Source organism: Psammomys obesus, unplaced genomic scaffold (assembly GCF_907164565.1).
Source record: "Psammomys obesus unplaced genomic scaffold, mPsaObe1.curated_primary_1811, whole genome shotgun sequence".
Taxonomy (NCBI): domain Eukaryota; kingdom Metazoa; phylum Chordata; class Mammalia; order Rodentia; family Muridae; genus Psammomys; species Psammomys obesus.
Genome location: NW_026596466.1, coordinates 3,988,029 through 4,006,536, shown reverse-complemented (window position 1 = coordinate 4,006,536; position 18,508 = coordinate 3,988,029). Strand labels below are relative to the sequence as shown.

The window sequence follows — 18,508 nt, the reverse complement described above, 5'->3', positions numbered from 1 at the left end:
GGCTCCGTGGTAGAGCACCTGCCTAGAATGCCCCAGTGAGGGGCTGGGTGTGGCTCAGGAGATCACTTCTCTAGCATGTGTAAGGCCCTGGGTTCTATCTCAAGCACCTCAAAGAAGACAAAAACAGAAAGGAGACCTACTAGTTAGGCTGAGGGCCAGCCAGCCAGTCACTAGGTGAGGTCAGAGTCACAGCCTTGTCTTCACCATTTGCACCTTTTGCCATCAAAGGGTTGGTGCTTGCTTGGGAAGGTGCCACCTTGACCACCACTACCACACATTTACCTGAGTTGGGCTGCAGGCCTGCTGGCTCCTCTGCCTCCTCTTCATCCTTGGCAGCCTCCCCACTGCTCTCCTGGTTGTCTTTCCCTGAAGGACCCCATTCTGTATGAGGCATGTCAGTCCTGGGCAGGACCGTCCACCCACCCTCCTGTCTCTGGCAGCCTTTCTCAGTTCTACCTGACACCAGGGGCTCAGTACAGAGATGTCGTGGAAAGCACCGGGTGACTCAGATCCTGAGGTGCCATATGCACGTGCAGAACCTCAGCTGAACTCCCACATCGAATGTGACCCAAGTCCCGGGCAGTCTCCTTGCTCCCCCTCATCAATGCCAGTCCCAGGGAGCCACGGCTGCAGCTAAGGCAGGGGCCACAGGCACCTCCACAGAGCAGCGGAACCCATGCGCCAGTGGACGGCTCGTGAGGAGAGATGCCCCACAGTGGGGGCCCACAGGGACTGCACCTCAGTGTGGGCAGTCTGTCTGTGCCCTGGGCCTGATTACTATGTGGATGTGTGCACGCCTGCAGAAGGCAGGGTTAGTTTTAGGTTGTCATTTCTCAGGTGCTGTTCATTTCGTCTTTTTTTTTTGGGGGGGGGATTGAGACAGAGTTTCTCTGTGTAGCCTTGGCTGTCCTGGACTTGCTTTGTAGACTTACTTTGAACTTAACAGCAGTCCCCCTTCGACTACCAACCTGAGTGCTGGGATTATAGGCCCACGCCATCATGCCTGGCTAATAATTACCTTATTTTTATTTTTATGTGCATTGGTGTTTTTGCCTGCATGTATATGTTTGAGGGTGTCAGATTACGGAGTTACTGACAGTTGTGACCTGCCATGTGGGTGCTGGGAATTGAACTCAGGTCCTCTGAAAGAGCAGACAGTGCTCTTAACCACTGAGCCATGTCTCCAGGACCCCTGTCTTTTTCTTTTTCTTTTTCTTTTTGAGATCGGGTCTCTCACTGGCTAGAAACTTGATGATCTGGCTAAACTGGCTGGCCAGTGAGCCCCAGGGACCTTCCTGCCTCTGCCTCTCCAGTGCTGACATTACAAGCATGCATCACCGTGCTGGGAACCTTTTCAGTGTGGGGCCTGGGAATTGAACTTAGTTCCTTCTGTTTGCCTTGCAGGCACTTTACCAACTGAACTAGCCTTGGGCTTCTTTGTCCATGTTTGTTACTGAGGATGCTTTCTGGTTATTTTTATTTTATTTGTTCGAGACAGGGTTTCTCTGTGTAGCCCTGGCTGTCCTGAAACTCCCTCCCTCAACTCCCGGGCTGGCCTCGAACTCAGAGATCCACCTGCCTCTCTGCCTCCAAGTGCGGGGATGAAGGTGTGCTCCAGCACCGCTTAGCTTGTTGAGCCTCACACATCCGATGATGTGTTCTACCACTAGGTTACAGCCCCACCCAGCTTTGAAGCCTCAATGGAGCAGAAATGGGAGCATTAGCAATGTTGCCCTGGACAAGCAGTCGGGAGAAACCCTGACCCAAGGGCCCTGAAAAGACAAAAGCAGGCAGTCTTCGGCTACACAGCTTGCGGGTGCCCATGGATGCCACTGCCATCGCTGATACAGGGTACTGTCAAGCTCCAGCTGCGCTGGAGGAGAGTGAGTCTTGGGTCTTAGCGCTTAGGTACGAACTTCGTCTGAGGCAGCTGACACTGGGACAGGCCCATTGCCTTACTCAGCCTTCTTTTGGCTTAGCCCTTGGAGGGCCACCTTCCCCCTTGTGGCAGAACCCAGCTGAATGAAATTACCAGGAGAAGCTGCGAGGGAGGGTGGGGAGGTGGGTTCCCAGCACATGGCTGCCACAGCTTCCCTCTGAGACGCGGCGGCTAGTCCTCTGCAGCAGTTGGCACTGGAAGACAGAAAGCTCTGGCTGAGCCAGGGGCTGGAGAACTCAGCCCGCCCTGGCCTGCCTGCCACAGCGCTCCGACCCACGGGGCAGCAAGTGCTCCTGCACGTGAAATGCTGTGCAGATGTGCCTAGGGCTCTGCCACTGCTGGCCCTGAGAGTCTGTGCCCTTGGTTCAGGGCCTCAAGGTCCCTCGGAGCTCAGGGTGCTCTGTCTTAATTGTGTGTCTCTTAGGCTGGCTGCAAACTCCCTCTGTAGCCCAGACTACTCTGGAACTCACCCACCACATAGCTCAGGCTAGATGAGAACTTTGTATGTAGCCCAGGCTGATCTCACTCATGATCCTGCTTCCTCAGCTTCCTGAGTGCTGGGATTCCAGGCGTGCACCGCTGCGCCAAGCTGCGTTTTTCCCGAAGCCCTCAGTGCCCACCTACCTAACAGCCTGTTTCACAGGCGTCCACACACCTACTTGCCTTCCCCCATCATGGAGACCCATTCTAGGAAGGTCTTAGACAACACAAGGGGCCACACAACACCTGCAATGACACAACTACGTCCCAAAAGGCCTAGCAGTTGCTATGGTGAACTAACTCCAGGCCATGGCTCACACAGCAGGTGCCATAACCACACACTGTTCTACTGGAGTTCTACTGGAGTCCTGCTTGGCTCCAAAACGGGTGTCCCCCACCCCCGACATATCATAGCACAGAAGTGCATGTGACCCCACTCACATGAACCTGGCCTGGGCCAGGTATCCCCGGAGGATGGACTGGATGGCAGTGATGGCCTCCTGCTGTACTGGATTGTCTTCTGCCAGGGAGCCAGGGCTTGGGATATGGGGTGTGGGAGAGCTCTGCAGCTAACGACAACAGGAGAGAGTGCTGTCTGCGGCCACCCTGAGGGCTCCAAATGCAGCAAGCTGGGCCAGGAGGGGAGGGGCTTCCAGTTGCACCCCACAGCGCATCAACCTCTGCGGTCACTGAGGTGTGCTAGCGTGGGACTTCAGCCCAGGAGAGGCAGGGGCCACTGCTGGGCTGTCCGCACCACTGCACAGGTGGAGCAATAGGCTCAGCTGCCCAGCCAGGAAGGCAAGTGGGTGGTAGAGGGCTGGAGAGTCTTCTGTTGAGGAAGAGTAGGAGGGGCTGAGCAGCTAGCTAGCTATCCAGATGGTTACCTGGTTGGGAAGGCTGGGGGCGCTCGGCACGCTGGGAGACCCAGAGTCTGGAGCTTTGCTGCGTACCAGCTTCGACCGAGCTAGGTGTCCCCTGAAGGCCGCCTGGAGCACAGTTGCTGCCTGGCCAAAAAGGAGGGAAGGACTCAGTTTCTGGACAATGGTACTGGGTGGGGATTAAAGGGGACTGGAGGAAATAACTCTTGCTGCTATGTAACCTCAGGGGCAAGTCACAGTGCCTCTCCCTCTGCCTCCTCCAAACCCCACGCTGCTGCACGTGCCTGCCCCACAGGGACAGAAAGGCACACGCTGGCTGCCCTAGCAAACCAACCCCGGAATAGTCGGACCAGCGGCTGAGCACAGTTACACTAGCTGCTATCATTAGCTCATACTTTACACATTGTTTTGGCTTTTTGAGGCAGGGTCTTTCTACAGCTCCAAAGACCTCAAACCTCCTGCTTCTGGCCCAAGTGCCAGGATTGCAGATGTGTGCCCATGTCTGCCCTCTAGACTTCACGTGCTGGTACATCTTCCACAGGGGGTTGATCTGTTTTATCTACTTCCTTTCAAATACATCCTTCACAGTCAAAAATGCTACAAGCAAGATATTTTTCTGTTTTTAAGTGTTGGTGTCTGAACCTAGGGCCTCGTGCATGCTGGATAAGCACTCTACCTGAGCCACAGTCCCTCACTGGGGGATGCTAGACAGATGCTCTACTACTGAGCCACACCCCAGCCCCTCACTGGGGGATTCTAGGCAGGGGCTCTACTGCTAAGCCATGCTTGCAGCCTTCCCTGTATTTTTATTTTGAGACATGGTTTTGCTACATTGTCCAGGCGGGTCCTGAACTTGTTTGTAATTCTTCTTTTTCCAGCTTTAGTCTTAGGTAGCTGAGATAGTAGGCCTGTACTGTCAAGCCCTCCTCGTGACTTCTTCCTGCCCAGATGTTTATTCTTGCTCTGCAGCATGCCAGTTGGATTAACTTACCTGGGGCTACCCCTCAGCCTGGACACTGTCCAGCTGTTAGGTGTTGCAACAGATAGCCAGGGCCAGAGGTCAGCCTACAGCTAGGGCTGGATGTCTCTGGCCTCAGTTACTGCCCTTCACTTTGGCTCACTGATCATTGTGTATAAGGGGTCGTGGCTGAGGGGCTTAGGAAATGGCTCAGTGGTAGAGCCCCTGCCTAGAATCCTCCAGTGAGGGGCTAGAGTGTGGCTCAGTGGTAGAGCCCCTGCCTAGAATCCCCCAGTGAGGGGCTGGGTGTGGCTCCTAGCATGCAGGAGGCCCCAGTAATAGATACCAGTGTCTTATTCCAATCTCGGTCACAGGAACCCGTGTCTCCTTCCTGCCTGCTCTCCTTTGGGGATAACCCTGCTGTCCTTCCCCGTATGGCCCATGGGGATACCTGTGCTACAAGATGGCAGCTGCAGTACTCAAGACACCTAAGTTCTCTGTGTTTTACAGTATGTGTGTCCTGGCATCTGTGGCTGAGCACGAGAAATTGCTTAACACAGAACCGAAAACGGGAATGGAGGAAAGGGTGTGTGGTGAATTCTAAAAATGTAACATTCAGGTGTCATTTCATGGTTCTGTTACTAGTGTGTCTGAGTTTGAATTCATTTCTTGAAAGCCAGGACTTAAGAAAATGCCTTTAAATACAGCCCCTTGGCTGGGCTGAAGAGATGGCTCGGAAGGTTAAGAGCACTTGCTTTGCAAACCTAGAGACCCAAATTTGAATCCACAGCTCACGAGGTGTAGATACAGCAGTAGGCAGCCTCGGGTTCGTGGTGGGCCCTGCCTCAGTGGAGGACCCTGAAGGTGACAGAGCAGGCTCCACCTTCTTCTGACCTCTACCACATGGGCAGAGGAACCCTACACAAGGCATACACGTTACCTCCACTGCCCCCAGGACTTCTGGTTACCTTACACCACAGTAAAAGTAGGTGTCTTTTTTAAAGATTTATTTATTTATTACGTATACAGTAGTCTGCCTGCATGGGTGCCTGCAGGTCAGAAGAGGGCGCCAGACCTCATTACGGATGGCTGTGGTTGCTGGGAATTGAACTGAGGACCTCTTGAAGAGCAACCAGTGCTCTCAACCTCTGAGCCACTTCTCCAGTCCCAAAAGCAGGTGTTTTGAAATTGGAGAAATTGACCTGGCTTACCTCATCCAAAGCTGCTTTTCTTTTCTGAAATAAGGAAATCGAGAAATGAATTAATGTGAGCAGAGTGAGAACCCAGGGGCGGTTCCCCGTCCTCAAGGTGTCCTCATCAGTACATGCTGGTTAACCTTTACGGCAACGGGACCAGGTGTACATCCACCAAGGAAGCATACCTTTGGGTGTGTCTGGGAGAGGCTTTTTGGATTGAGCTAACTAGGTGGTGGCATGCTACGGCAAAGGTCCTGCACGGACAGGAGGACGGACATGAACACAAGCAGGCCTCTCCCTCTGCCTCACACTCCTGGTGCCATGGCACGGCAGACACCCACCGTGAGCCCAGATCAACCTTTCCGTCCTTAGAGTTGCCGCCAGCTGGCAGACTTGACACATGAAGAAAAGCAGCTGCCGGCGTACACGGGCTGTGCAGTGATGGCTGTGTGACCTGTGTTCACGTTTCCGGTGAGCTGTGAGAGTGCGCGCCCCCACTCTCCCCCTCACCTGCGCTACTGCAGTTTCTACTCCTCCAACAAGGGCTGAAGAGCGGCACCAGTAGGCAGGTGGCTTCTAAGATGCTAATGACAAGACCCAGGTATGGCACAGAGTGGCCTGGGAACCTTCTTTCGACAGAAATCAGTGAGACAACAGCCACAAAAGCCACGGCAGAGGGGCTCTTGTGACCTTATCTGGAGCAATTTGAACATTCAATGATTGCAACTAACTTTTTAAAATGTTCAATAAATAAAAGAATCTGAGCCCATGAAGGATCAAGGGCAGGAGAGAGGGACTCCTGTGTTCTGCTGGGGGCGGGGTCATCTAAACTGGTATCTACCTAAAAAAAAGCCTTGCTGTCTCCTCAGGGCACCTGGACCCATTCAGTGCTGAGCAAATGCTGCTTACACCAAGAAAACCGATAAAATATGGAACCGGAAGCACAGTCCTGTGGCCATCCCAGAGAGCCAAGGCCTGGCCACTAGACTGGCACTAGTTTGTTTTAGTGGTTTAGGCTGACCTTGAACTACTGGTCCTCTTTGGTACTTCATATACAGGCGCGCACCCCTCTGTTTCCCGTGGGGACAACGCCAGCAGGACCCCCCCTTCTGGGAGCCTTTCCCGCTGGTAGTGTGGTGTTGGGGGCAAAGCACTGAGCTGGGTGTGCTAAACACAGCAGGGAACGGAGCACACCAACACCAAATGCTTTCTGCAGCCGGACACGGACCAGAACTCTCACCTTGTGTCTGTGGGCCTTCCACCGGGCCTGCAGGGTCCTGATGGCGGCCTCTCTCCTCTCTTCGGGGGACGGAGTGGGGAGCCAGGAGCCACCCCTGTCGCTGGCACTGTCATGGAAGTCGGGCTCATTGTCGGAGACTGGCCTGGAGGGCCCGCTGCAGGGTGAGGGAGCATGGAGCTCTGGGTCGGCCTGAAGGAAATGAAAGGGGCCCGGCTTCTAAAGAGATGCCAGCAGCCGGCAGCCGACAGGATATTAACCAGGATATTACCCCGCAGGGCAGGCCTCACGCATCAGACAGCAGACTTAATGAAACCAAGTCTGAGCCCAGAGCGGCGGCGGTCTTTTTGGGGGGCTGTTCTTAAAGATTAATGCGGTATGATAAAAGCAGGATTGGGGAAACTGAAGTGGAGATACTTCCGGTGTGGTTTTTTGGTACGAAAAGGTAGGAAACTGTACGCCAGTGGCTTCAAGGTAGCAAGTGCCCTTGAAATCTGCCACCTACCCGGGCTCTTCTCAATAAAATTAAAGTTACTGGGATATTTTTCCTCAGATCAGAGGGCAGGTTCAAGGCTGGGGAGCTGGCTCCGTCAGTAACGTGCTAGCCACACCAGCATAAGTCTGACCCTTAGCACCCAGGTACAAAGCCAGGCGTGGTGCCATGTGCTTGCAGTCTCAGCGCTGAGGAGGCAGAGCCAGGCGGGTCTCTGGGGCTCGCTGGCAGCCAGCCCTGCCGGCGCACACTAACAGCAGGAGCAGTGGAGAAGCATGCTGCTGCGCACAGCCTTCCCAGCCACTGAGATGTGTACATCCGGCAGGTGGCTGCCGCCACAACCATGCCAGTCAGCATCAAACCCGACACCTTCATTTGCCCTACTTTAAGGAGTTTCGACATGTGTGCCCTGCCTGGCCCTGGACAGATAGGGTAGACCCAGCACGAGAAAGGTGCTCCTGTGTGCTCCTGTGAGGGAGGTCTTGCAGGCAGCTCACAGGCCCAGCCACAGGCTGCCCACCTCTTCTGTGTACCTGTCACCCACCAAGACTATCTTTTCTTCTCAGTCACCTAGGGCCAGGTACCCAGCACCTAGGATGCCCTGTGGATCAGAGGTCACAACTGTTCAAACCAGCTGACTTTCTGCTGAGCCATGTGCTCTTCATGTCCTGTTCTGCTCAGGCTGAAGGCCCTGGCTCTGTGTGCGACAGCTTCCTGCATAAACTCATTCAGTTAGTCTATGTGTTGTGTGTGTAGGTTTGTGTACCTGTTTGCTCATGGAGCCCTGGGGAGAATGTCAGGTGTCCTGCTCTATCACTCTCTGCTTTAGTCTCTCAAGGAAGAGAAATAATCCCTCACTAAATCTGCATCGAGGCTGGTAGCCAGCAAGCCCTGGTTTTCCTCCTCTTGCCGTCTCCAGTGTGTCTTCACGTGTGTACAGCAAGAGTGCTTTTACCTACTGAGTCATCTCCCTAGAGCCCCAGACCCCAAGGCTGGCCTTTAACTCTCCATCCTCCTGCCTCTGCCTCCCAAGTGTTGGGCTCATAGTCCTACACCACCATGTCTGGCTCACGGGGCTTATTTACTGCATCTATTTAGCTGCATCTCATCAGGCCCTCCTAGCAAAGAGTGGACACAGGAGGTAAGCTCCCAAAGGACTAGTTTGCACCTGTGCTTATGTCAGAAGCCCTCACATGGGACAGGTTAGCAAGAGGGTGCATTCTAGCTCCTGGATATGCAGATGGCAATAGCCTGGACGACAAGGACCAGAGGGCCTCTCACTGACCTTTGGAGGTAGAAAATACCCAGGTGACCTTTACAAGCCTTGCCTGACAGCAAGTCCCAAGATTTCTATGAAAAACAAAAGCAAAAACAAAGGAAAGGCCTGAAGGCATAAATCTATAATCCCAGCATTCAAGAAGCTGAGGCAGGAGTGTCCTAAGTTCAAGGCCAGCCTAGGCAACTAGGTAAGAGCTTGTCTCAAAATAAAACATAGTAAGAAGGCCAGGAATATAGTTTGGTGGCAGAGCACCTGCCTAGAATCCCCCAGTGAGGCACTGGGGTGTGGCTCAGTGGTAGAGCTCCTACCTAGTACATATGAAGCCCTGAGTTCTATCCAGTCAAACAAAACCAACAAAATAAACATGGGGAGGAACACTGAGGGTGCAGTAGGACGCCTGCCCAGGCAGCATGTTCTAGAACCCTTCCTTTCTGGTATTCTTGCCTCCTCAGAGCTGCATCTACCACATCCAAACTGTCTAAGACGAAAGGCCAGCCCAAGGCTTCTACACACACCACCCAGGTTACAGAGATCATTAGGGCAGGTGACAGATGGTGGATCATGGAGAGGCTGCATGTGAAGACAATGGTGACAAGCCCTGTTATGCCTAAAGTCTAGGGAACAACACAGCCACAGGGTACCTCATGAGTCTCTGCCACGGAAGAATATCTCTCTTCTACTGGTACGGAAGAATCTCTGTCTTGTCTCTTAGCTTCTTCCAGCTCGATCGCTAAGAATGAATTTCTCTCTTGTCTCTTAGCTTCTTCCAGTTCTTGACATTTGTTGGTGAGGGCTTCAACTTTCTCTCTGAAGTGCAAAGAGAAAAGATGACACCTTAGTCGTCACCAGTCACACAGCGGCACGGGCTAGGCTGCATAGGGACAGACTGTGGGACTACAGGCTACAGTCCTGGGATGGCCACCAGGAACACCACTTCAGGGGCATTCTGAGTTGTCCCATGTGTTCTGAGAGCCTCTGAGGGCAGGGCTGAGGAAGCTAGGCCCCACACCATTCCTGAAATATCATCAGAGTTGGAAAAGGGGGATGGGATGTGGGTCTGTGGAAGAGCGCTTGCCTATGGGAAGCTCTGGGGTCCATCTCCAGTAGGTCAGAAAACAGCGAGGAAGAAAACACTGGTAAGCCTAGCACTTGGGTGGTCGAGGCAGGAAGGGTAAGATGTTCAAGGTCATTCTTGGCTACATAACAAGTTCAGAGCCAGAGTCCAATAAATGAAACCCTGTCACAGGCTGGAGAGATGGCTCAGAGGTTAGAGCACTGGCTGTTCTTCCAAAGGTCCTGAATTCAATTCCCGACAACTACACGGTGGCTCACAACCATCAATAACGAAATCTGGTGCCCTCTACTAGTGTGCAGGCCTACATGAAACCCTGTCACAAACAAACACAAGACGTCCTGGTGTGGGGCACACTTGTGATCCTAGCAAATGTGGTTCTGACAACTGAAAGGCTGAAGCCAAAAACTGCAAATTGAAACCAGTCTGCACAACACAGGGAGATCCTTGGCCAAACAAAATCAGACCAAGTCAAAAGATGAAAATGCTACTTCACAGTCCGCGTACTTACCTCAAAGCCTGCTCTCGCTCCTGCCTCTCCTTCTCGCTTTCCCTGATCATCTCCAGCTCCTTCTCCAAGCAGACCTTGGCCTGTAGCAGCTGCTTCATCTCTAGGCTGAAAGACAAAAGCAGAGACATTGCCATGGTCACGAGACCCAAGGCTAAGCTAACACCAGCTGAAAGACGCTTTGTGGACCACACAGCCCTGCTTCCTTCCTTCAGTAGCAGATCTAGACAGGCCCTTGGCTCTAATGACAGTGCCCGGGCATCCCTGAGGGGGAGGACTGTGCTGTAGGCTCCTTGTGTAGGACTGTCACAGGATAGGGTCAACAGAAACAAAAGCAGATATGATCCTAGCCTGAGATGGAGGCCTCAAGACACTTAAGTGACACAGCACCTTCCTCAGCGCAGTGTCTGAGCCCATGCAGGACCTGCTTTGCTCTGGTCATGGAGCCCTGGGCAGGTGCTGCACCAAGCTATGGGTGGCACCATGCCATGTCCTCAGCCCTGCCACTTACTGCTCGTGACCCCGCTTCTCCAGGCCCTGCTAATCTCCACATTAAGTGAGCTCCCCCTTGGGTGTGCAGCAGGGCAGCTGTCACACAAAGGCTCTGTGGTGGTAGCTATCCCGTCTCCTCATGGGAACTGCAGCCCCCACACCCGTGTTAAAACATGAAGAAAACCTGACAAGGATTTGTTTTATTTTGTGTGTGTGTTTCTCCTCACATAAGACGGCACCACGTACAAGGTTGGGAGAAGGTGCCAGATGCCCTGAGTTATGGATGGCGGTGAACTGCCAAGTGGGCGCTGGGAATCAAACCCAGGTTCTCTCGAAGAGCAACAAGTGTTCTTAACTGCTGCACCATTGCTCTAGTCCCCGTGGTTGGCCAACTAGAAGGTCTGATGTATGCAGAGTTGGAATGTTCCAGGTTCAAAGCCAAATTATCTTGAACTCCTGTTAGTCCTGAACAGTCACTGACGCCCACCTCTGTGTCTGACCTAGCCTCCACGTGACTTTTAGGCAGACCTCTGGCTCCCTCCAACCCAAAGGCTAAGAAAGTCCCCAGACAGCATCTGCAGCTGTAGCGAACTTCCCTGCTCTGCTGTAACCTCCTACCTGCAGTTTCCACCACTGTGTTTGAAATCGCCTTCACTTGGGACTCTGTTCTGTCATTTAAGAGCTTCATGAGACTGTTACCACTGTGGAATTTGGGAAACCATGGGCACTCACAATGGCTAAAGAACAAACTGTTAAACCCTCTGAGGTGAGGGCTGCGGGTTTTCTGTCTATTTTACATCAATGACAGTTTGACAGAAAATTCACAAGTTACTTCAAAACAATCAATGCAATTTAAATTCTTTCTCTAGACACTGTGAAAGCACACACGTGCACGTGGTGGTCAGAGAACTTGTGGGAGGAGCTGGTTCTCTCCTCCCACCACATGGCTCCCAGGACCTAACGCGGGCCATTAGACTTGGTGGCAGGTGCCCTTCTCTGCTGATCCAGCTCTCAGGCCCACCATCATGATTTTCAAATCTCTCCATGAATTACTACTTTTACAAGGAGCCTGCCATCAGTTTTCATTGACGTATATGGAAGTAGGCCAGGAAGCAACGAGGGACGCTGCTCCCTACACAGTCACAATTTGCATGTCTGGCATGCAAATTGAACTTTTAAATGTTTTGAACTTTGAACTTTTAAATGTTTTGCTTTTCCCAACCCCATGGTTCTAGGGCTTGAATTTAAGGTGACCCCATGTTCGGCAACTACCGCACTGCTGAATTACGGCCCCCACACTAGGTAAGCACCGAACCTCTGAATTAGACAGTCCACACGCTAGGCAAATACTTGCCACTGAATTACAGCCCCACACCTTTTGGGTTTTTGAGTGTCACTATGTAGCCAGGCTTACCTCAAGCTGGAGACCCTCCTGCCTCAGCCTCCCAAGTGCTGGGATTACGAGTGCCTACCAGAGCAGGTGAGGCCCTGCTTCTCCACCCTGCTTCCCAGTGGGCGGGGCCTTGGGGCCTCCACTCCTAACCTCTCTAGCTGAGCAGGGCTTCAAACAAGCCTAACTAGCCCGACCCTGCACCTCCCACATCAGCTTCCAGGTAGGTGGCCCTGAGGCCTCCAACAGGCTTCAGGGTCTCCGGGGCTGGTGGCCTTGGTCACGCCTTTATCACAGCAATTTAAAAGCAAGGAAGACACAGAGGCTGGCTTTGAACTTGTGATCTTCCTGCCTGCAACCCTTCAAGTGCTGAGGTTCCAGGCAGGTGCCACTGTACCTGTGACATAGGTGTTTTAGGGCCACGGGGTTCGGATGTAGAGGCTGAGGACCTTGTCCCTAGCAGACACTTACTCTCTCTCCAGCAGCTGCGCCTGCAGCGTCCTCCGCTCCCCCTTCAGGCTTGTCACGGTTCTTCGGAGTTGCTCCTGATCCTCCAACTGATCCCCTTTGGGCTGCTCCTCCTTGGGCTGGTCCTCTTTTGGCTGCTTTTGCACCATGTTGTTTGATGAAGAGTGGACCACGGGATTCGACTTGACCAGCTCTGGGGTAGCTGCCGTCTTCGGGCTTTCTGCAGAGCCCACTTTCTGCAGGCGATGAAGGTGTTTGTTAACATTTCCTCGGTCTGTGACCCAGGGCCAGCTGATCTCCATATAGGGGAAAAGCTCCACCGTGGGGGCTGGGTCAGCAGGGCTGCTACACTGCAAAGGTACCCTTCCCAGCAGCCAAACCCAAAAATGGGAGAGTGCTGGCTGGGCCCAGAGGCAAGATGTGGGCCAGAGCTACGGACACTATCCCACAACAGGAGATGGTGGGAAGGCAAGGAGGATGCAGACACTGAAACAGGGGACATTGTGCTTGACCTTCTGAAAGCTGACGCCCGTCTCCCTAGGCCTTTCCTCTGGGTCTCCAGATGTACCTGGGTTTCCTGTATGTCTCAGCACAATTTACTTATCAAGTATTTCCGAAACACAGAAACTTCTTTCGCTTTTTCCGCTGTTGGTATGTGAGTGTATTTAAAACATTCTCCCTTGGGCTTTGCATAGCTTTGCCAAACAACCGGGGACTCTGGTTCCTAAGTCATTTTCTTTCACTCCTGGGGATGCAACCCCCGCTGGGCAAGCCCTGTACTGAGTCACATCCCTGCCCTCACAGCAGCAGGTGCGTAGTGCTGAGCCACGCCCCCAGGCCCTCACTGGAGGAATCGACTTAGCCACACTCCCACCCCTCGTGGGGCATTCTAGGCAGCCAGGGAGCCACAGCCCTGGCCCTCAGTGTGGATTCTGGGCAGGTGCTCCATCACTGAGCAGCCCTTCCCCTGACCTAGGCCCAGGGAGGCGCTGTGTCACTAAGTTACATCTTTAGCACACTATCTCAAGACCCGACGGGACAGACAGGTCCCCCAGAATCAGCCGCCTCTGTGGAGTTGGTGTGGGGATGAGGAACTGCTGGCTAGCCTCCCGGGTTTGCTGCTCAGCCGTGTAGATGAAGAGACTGCTAAGAATCTGGGTATTAGGTAAGAGTGTGGCAGACGTGGGCCTGCACCAGTGCATGGGTGCCTCATGCGCTCACACGCCCACCTTCGGCTACAAGCCGCCCAGTCATGGCTTCTCTGTAAAACGAGGGCTGTGAGTGAGTCTCACGTCTTGCTCAGACCTGTGAGGAGTACAGTCTCTCCCTGTCTGTGGAGCCCCCTTACGTATGTGTTGAGTGACTTACGCACGCCCCAACGCTGTATCCCGAACTAACCTGGCCTGGGTAGATCCCGCGTGATCACAGAGCAGACCTGTCCGCACTCACCTTTTCTAGCTCTGCGATGCGTCTCAGCAGCCGGGGCTTGCTCCAATCTACATAACCTAAGGGGCGACAGGGTTTATGAGACAGAGCCCGCAGGCCCTGTCCTAGGACCACTCTTGTCAGGCATGGACTCAGCCTCCCCAAGCTGACAGGCAAGCCACAGGCCCCAGTGGGGCAGGAGCCTGCCACCTGAGGGTTTATCTCATGAGGACCAGGATGGCTTCGAACCAAGCAGGACCTTGAACTTCTGGTCTCTCTGCCTCCATCTCCTGTGTCCCGAGAGACACAGGCGCTATCGTGCCTGGCTTATGTTGTGATGGGGCTCGAACTCAGCGCTCCATGCATGCTAGGCAAGCAGTCTCCCAACTGAGCTACAGGCTCTGCCTGATGGATTTTACTTTGCTGGACTCCATACTCTGACCTGAGACACTCAAGACCTGGCTTTTACACTGTCTCTCTGGGCACTAGCTGGCCCTGACTAGCCAGCTCTGTAAAGGGCCCCAGGCTTAAGACTCAGCTGCTCTTCTCCAGGACCCACCTTGCCGGGCACCTTTACTTGATTCTGTCTCTGCCAGGGCCCAGCATAGCCAGTTTTCCAGCAGGGCTGGCACCCGCCTCGGATCTCAACCCCCCTCCTCCTGGAAATATCATCTGTCCCCTCGGCAGCATAGACAGCTCTGGGTGCTAGGGCCTGAGGTCCATCAGAAGTGGTTTGGCTCCTGGTCCACATTAGACCCGGGTTCCATCTGCAGGACTACAAACAAGAGGCCCAGAGCTTCCAGCCCTCCTGGCAATGCTTCCAGGCTCTTGGACTTCCCCGGACCAGTGTGGAGCACTGATTGGACTGACAACCGCTTCCGCACACATACGGGGATATGTCTGCTATGAGGTCTGGGACCTACGTCTCCATCTCAGAATGGCGTCTCTTTCCCATCTTTCACCATAGAACAAGCCATGACCTGTCTCCTCGTGTCTCCCTGTGTGAGGGGCTTGCGGACAGATACCCTTTATTTTGGAGACAGTAGGGGAATTGCTCAGCATGCGGTCCAGGTCCTCCTTCAAGCTCTGGTTCTCCTCTGTCAGTTCCTGCACGCTCCGAGTCAAGTTCAGCAGAGCGCTGCTCATCTTCTTCTGCCTCTTCACACCCAGCTTCTTATCAAGAATGGGCCTGGGGGTAAGTGAGAGTACAATTGAGGGTCACAGGGGTAATCGAGAGACAGGCTGAGGGTCACGTGGGTAAGAGAGAGACAGAATGGGGGTTAAGGGGGAGGGGTGATAAGGGAAAGAGATGAGGGTCAGGCTTCTAGACTGACAGCAATGTCTCAAACAGGAGCATGGCTTCTTACCGGGATCTGAGGTCAGAGTGGCTTACACACACGGGTATGAACACTCAGACAGGACACTAACTCTAACCCCAGATAGTGAAGCGCCGACTCCAGCGACACCATGGGTTCACGCCTTTATGCTTCTGACAAAGGGTTTCACACACCTAAGGTTAGCCTTGAAGTACGCAGTAGAGAATGCCCTTGAGCTTCTGATCCTTCTGCCTCTACCTTCCGAGTGCTGGCGTCACAGGTGTGCACCACCGTGGCTAGTGTAGGCCGTGCTGGGACACTACCCAATTCCTGAATGCCAGGCAAGAGCTCTACCAACTGTCAACACCCCCAACGCGCCCCACTTTTGAGACTGTGTCTCCATATGTATCCCAGGTTGTCCTGGAACTCAGGGTCCTCCTTGCCCACTTCCTGCATGTGGGAGAGATGTGGCTGTGTTACCAGGTCCACGTCTATTTTATTTTTTTTGTGCCAGTGTATAAAGTGGCCCTGGAATGGGTTGGGGGTGTAGCTCTGTTGGCAGAATTCTTATCTAGCATGTAGGAGGCCCTAGGTTCCTTTTCCAGGACTGCCACGTATTTATTTAAATACATTAGTAAATAAGGCACTAAAGTAAAAATGGTTCTACAGCATGGTGCCAAGCGCCCCCTAGTGTGCCCACGGCTGTGGCACAGCTCTGCTGGCCTCCGGGTCAATGCTAGTGAATCGCTGCATGCTATACCGAATCAATATTATATATTACATGTCTTTAAAGAGAAACACACACAAGACCAGCCTCACTTGATGCGAATGTGACCAGTGAGTCCAGGAACCCAGGCCTGAACCCACTGGCCCAGGAGCAATGGCTCAGTGTGTACTAGTTCTGTATCCCCGGAACATCACAGGATACTTACTTTCTGCAAATAACAGAACTGATCCCACTTCTCTGGTCTTCGTGTGCACAGCTGTGCACAGTGCGTGTTCACGTGTGCAGGAGTGCCAGGGCCAGAGGAGGGCGTCAGCTGTCCTGTTCTATCGCTCTCCACCACTCCCTGGAGCCAGGGTCTCTCCCTGGAGCCAATCTGGCAGCTGACCAGTCTCAGGGATCTCTCTACTGTGCAGGCCCCAGGTCCCCTGGACGCCCACGCCCAGAGCTGGGGTCACAGGTGCGCATGCAACCGTGCCTGGCTTTGTTTTGCACGGCAGACTTGCGTTTTACCACAGAGCTTCCTCTTCAGCCCTATCTGGCTCTTTAAGAGAATGATTTCCAGCTGTTGTCTGGAGTGACTTCGGGCGAAGGAGAAAAGGGGCAGCTACACCTGGTGCGGCCGTATACACAGAGCACTGTGGGCTGGACAGGCATATGCATGTCTACCAAACATACATAGATACACTTATATGTGTGTTTACACGTATATTCATATTTCTTTTATAAATATATTTTAACTATACCTAGTTGACTATAACTATATGCAGGCGCCGGTAAGGCCAGAGGCATCAGATCCCACCAGAGCTCATTACATGTGTGGTAAGCTGATTGACGTGGGTGCTAGGATTATTGGCATTTTGGCACTGTATTGTTTGGGAGAGGTAGGTGCAATCTACGCAGTAAAAACCTTAACTTGGGAAAAACAAAACAAAACAAAACAAAAAAAGGCAAACAACCTTTCTCAAACACGTAAAGTGTTTACGTGTTTAGGCATCTAAAAAAAGAAAACAAAAACAAAAAAAACAAACAACCTGTCTCAAACACATAAAGTGCAGCTGCTCTGAAAGCCAGCGCTCTCCAGTCCTAAGCTGGACGCTGCCATGGGCCCACTCTCCCGGAGCACGGTCGTGTGTGGTGTCAGCAGGCAGTTAGAATGAACGAGGCTGTAACAAGGCCAATGGAGATGACATCAGTGATCCCTTAAGGCGCGTGTGTGAAGGGCTCGGTGGAAAAGTGCTCACTATACAACCGTGAGGGCTGGAGAACCCCGGTAAAAAGCCAGGCCCCGACAGCGCATGCCTGTAATGCCAGGGCTGGGGACACAGACCGGACACCAGGGGCTCCAGGCTCAGGGAGAGAGTCCTCCAGAAAATGGGGTGGAGAGCTATCGATAAAGGAAGACCCCATGTTCACTGCTGGGCTCCGCATGTGCACGCATGCTCATATACACGTGAAGACGTACACACACATGTAACATAATCTCTGTGCAGTTCAGAGGAAGCACTGCACAGCTGCCAAGAAAAGAGAGAGCGAGACAGTGGCAGGTAAGGACCACCGGCTTTCAGTGGTGGCTTTCTCCTGCCTCAGACGCAGGAGACAGGCCCAGTGTGCTTACTTCTTTCCCATGGCTTCAGAGCTTGCCAGGAGGGTCTGCAGACGATGGATCTGTGAGGACCCAAAGACAAGGTGTCAGACACACAACAGAAGAGGACAGCCTTCCTGCCTCGACAGTCAGCTTCCAGTTCTGGCTTTGTGCAAGGAGAGAACACTACGCTGTGGCCGCACCACGCACTGAACCGAATGTAGGCACAGCTGCAGGTTTCGGATCACTGGCACCGGGCTCCTACCCACCCACAGGTAGCAGTCAGGGGCACACACCTCTTCGTAGTACGTCTCCATGGCGACACGCATCTCCTCCAGGTTGGTGGTCCTCATGTCGGTTTGTAGTTTGCTAGAAACCCAAGTTCAGAGTTAACAGGTTGAGACAGGTGGCAGGGAAAGAACAGCCTGGCATTGGCCCTGAACACACGAGTCCACGCTTCTAGAACGATCACATGAGACAGTGTCCTGGGTGGCACTAGCGGCGCCTCCAGGTGAGGCCACAGACCACTGGTGGCTTTTCTCTGGAGAAGGCTGCCCTGAAGCCCTAGGTGAGCGCCATCGGAGGCCCCTGCACCCCCCTCAGAGCAGAGCGGCTTCACAGAGAAGCGGAGTGGCAGGGGTGCTGACACTTGCACGCCACCCCAGCACTCGGGAGGCTGGCGCAGAAGCAGTGCTAATTCAAGCTCAGCCTGGGCTGCGCAGCAGGATGGAGAGAAATAAAGCAAACCCTTTGCTCCCCGCCATCGTCAGCACTGGCACCTTGCCCTCGATGCGTCCCAGGCTTCGGAAAGAAGGCACGGAGAGAGCAGAGCTCAGGGCACAGAACAGGAGTGCGCAGCCAGATTCAACGCTGCCACGTTCCATCAAGAAACAAACGAGGGCGCGAATGTTGCAGGGGTCAGGGTGAGGGTACAGACAGGTCGCTTGCGCTTCTGAGACTGACTTAACCGTCTCTAAGATTACCCCTTACTCTAGTAAGGCCAGAGGAAGCAGCAAGAAACGTGTGTGTGTGTGTGTGTGTGTGTGTGTGTGTGTGTGTGTGTGTGTG

General features: G+C 53.4%; 1 protein-coding gene across 8 annotated transcripts in view; it reads right to left on the bottom strand.

Moving 5' to 3' along the window:
• The window catches only part of Iqce (IQ motif containing E), a 44,863-nt gene that overhangs the window by 6,310 nt on the left and 20,045 nt on the right, over positions 1-18,508 (bottom strand). For 6 of the 8 annotated variants that reach the window (XM_055598669.1, XM_055598670.1, XM_055598673.1 and 3 more), the window contains 13 exons: positions 17,737-17,809; positions 17,474-17,523; positions 14,841-15,004; positions 13,840-13,895; positions 12,394-12,626; positions 10,044-10,148; positions 9,102-9,267; positions 6,692-6,880; positions 5,467-5,490; positions 3,304-3,423; positions 2,861-2,988; positions 2,033-2,133; positions 283-366 (listed from right to left, as the gene is read on the bottom strand). In XM_055598669.1, coding sequence (XP_055454644.1) covers positions 283-366; positions 2,033-2,133; positions 2,861-2,988; positions 3,304-3,423; positions 5,467-5,490; positions 6,692-6,880; positions 9,102-9,267; positions 10,044-10,148; positions 12,394-12,626; positions 13,840-13,895; positions 14,841-15,004; positions 17,474-17,523; positions 17,737-17,809 — 1,493 coding nt within the window. The remainder of the gene's footprint in view (positions 1-282; positions 367-2,032; positions 2,134-2,860; positions 2,989-3,303; positions 3,424-5,466; positions 5,491-6,691; positions 6,881-9,101; positions 9,268-10,043; positions 10,149-12,393; positions 12,627-13,839; positions 13,896-14,840; positions 15,005-17,473; positions 17,524-17,736; positions 17,810-18,508) is intronic. The other 2 variants (XM_055598674.1, XM_055598677.1) reach the window with 1 other exon arrangement.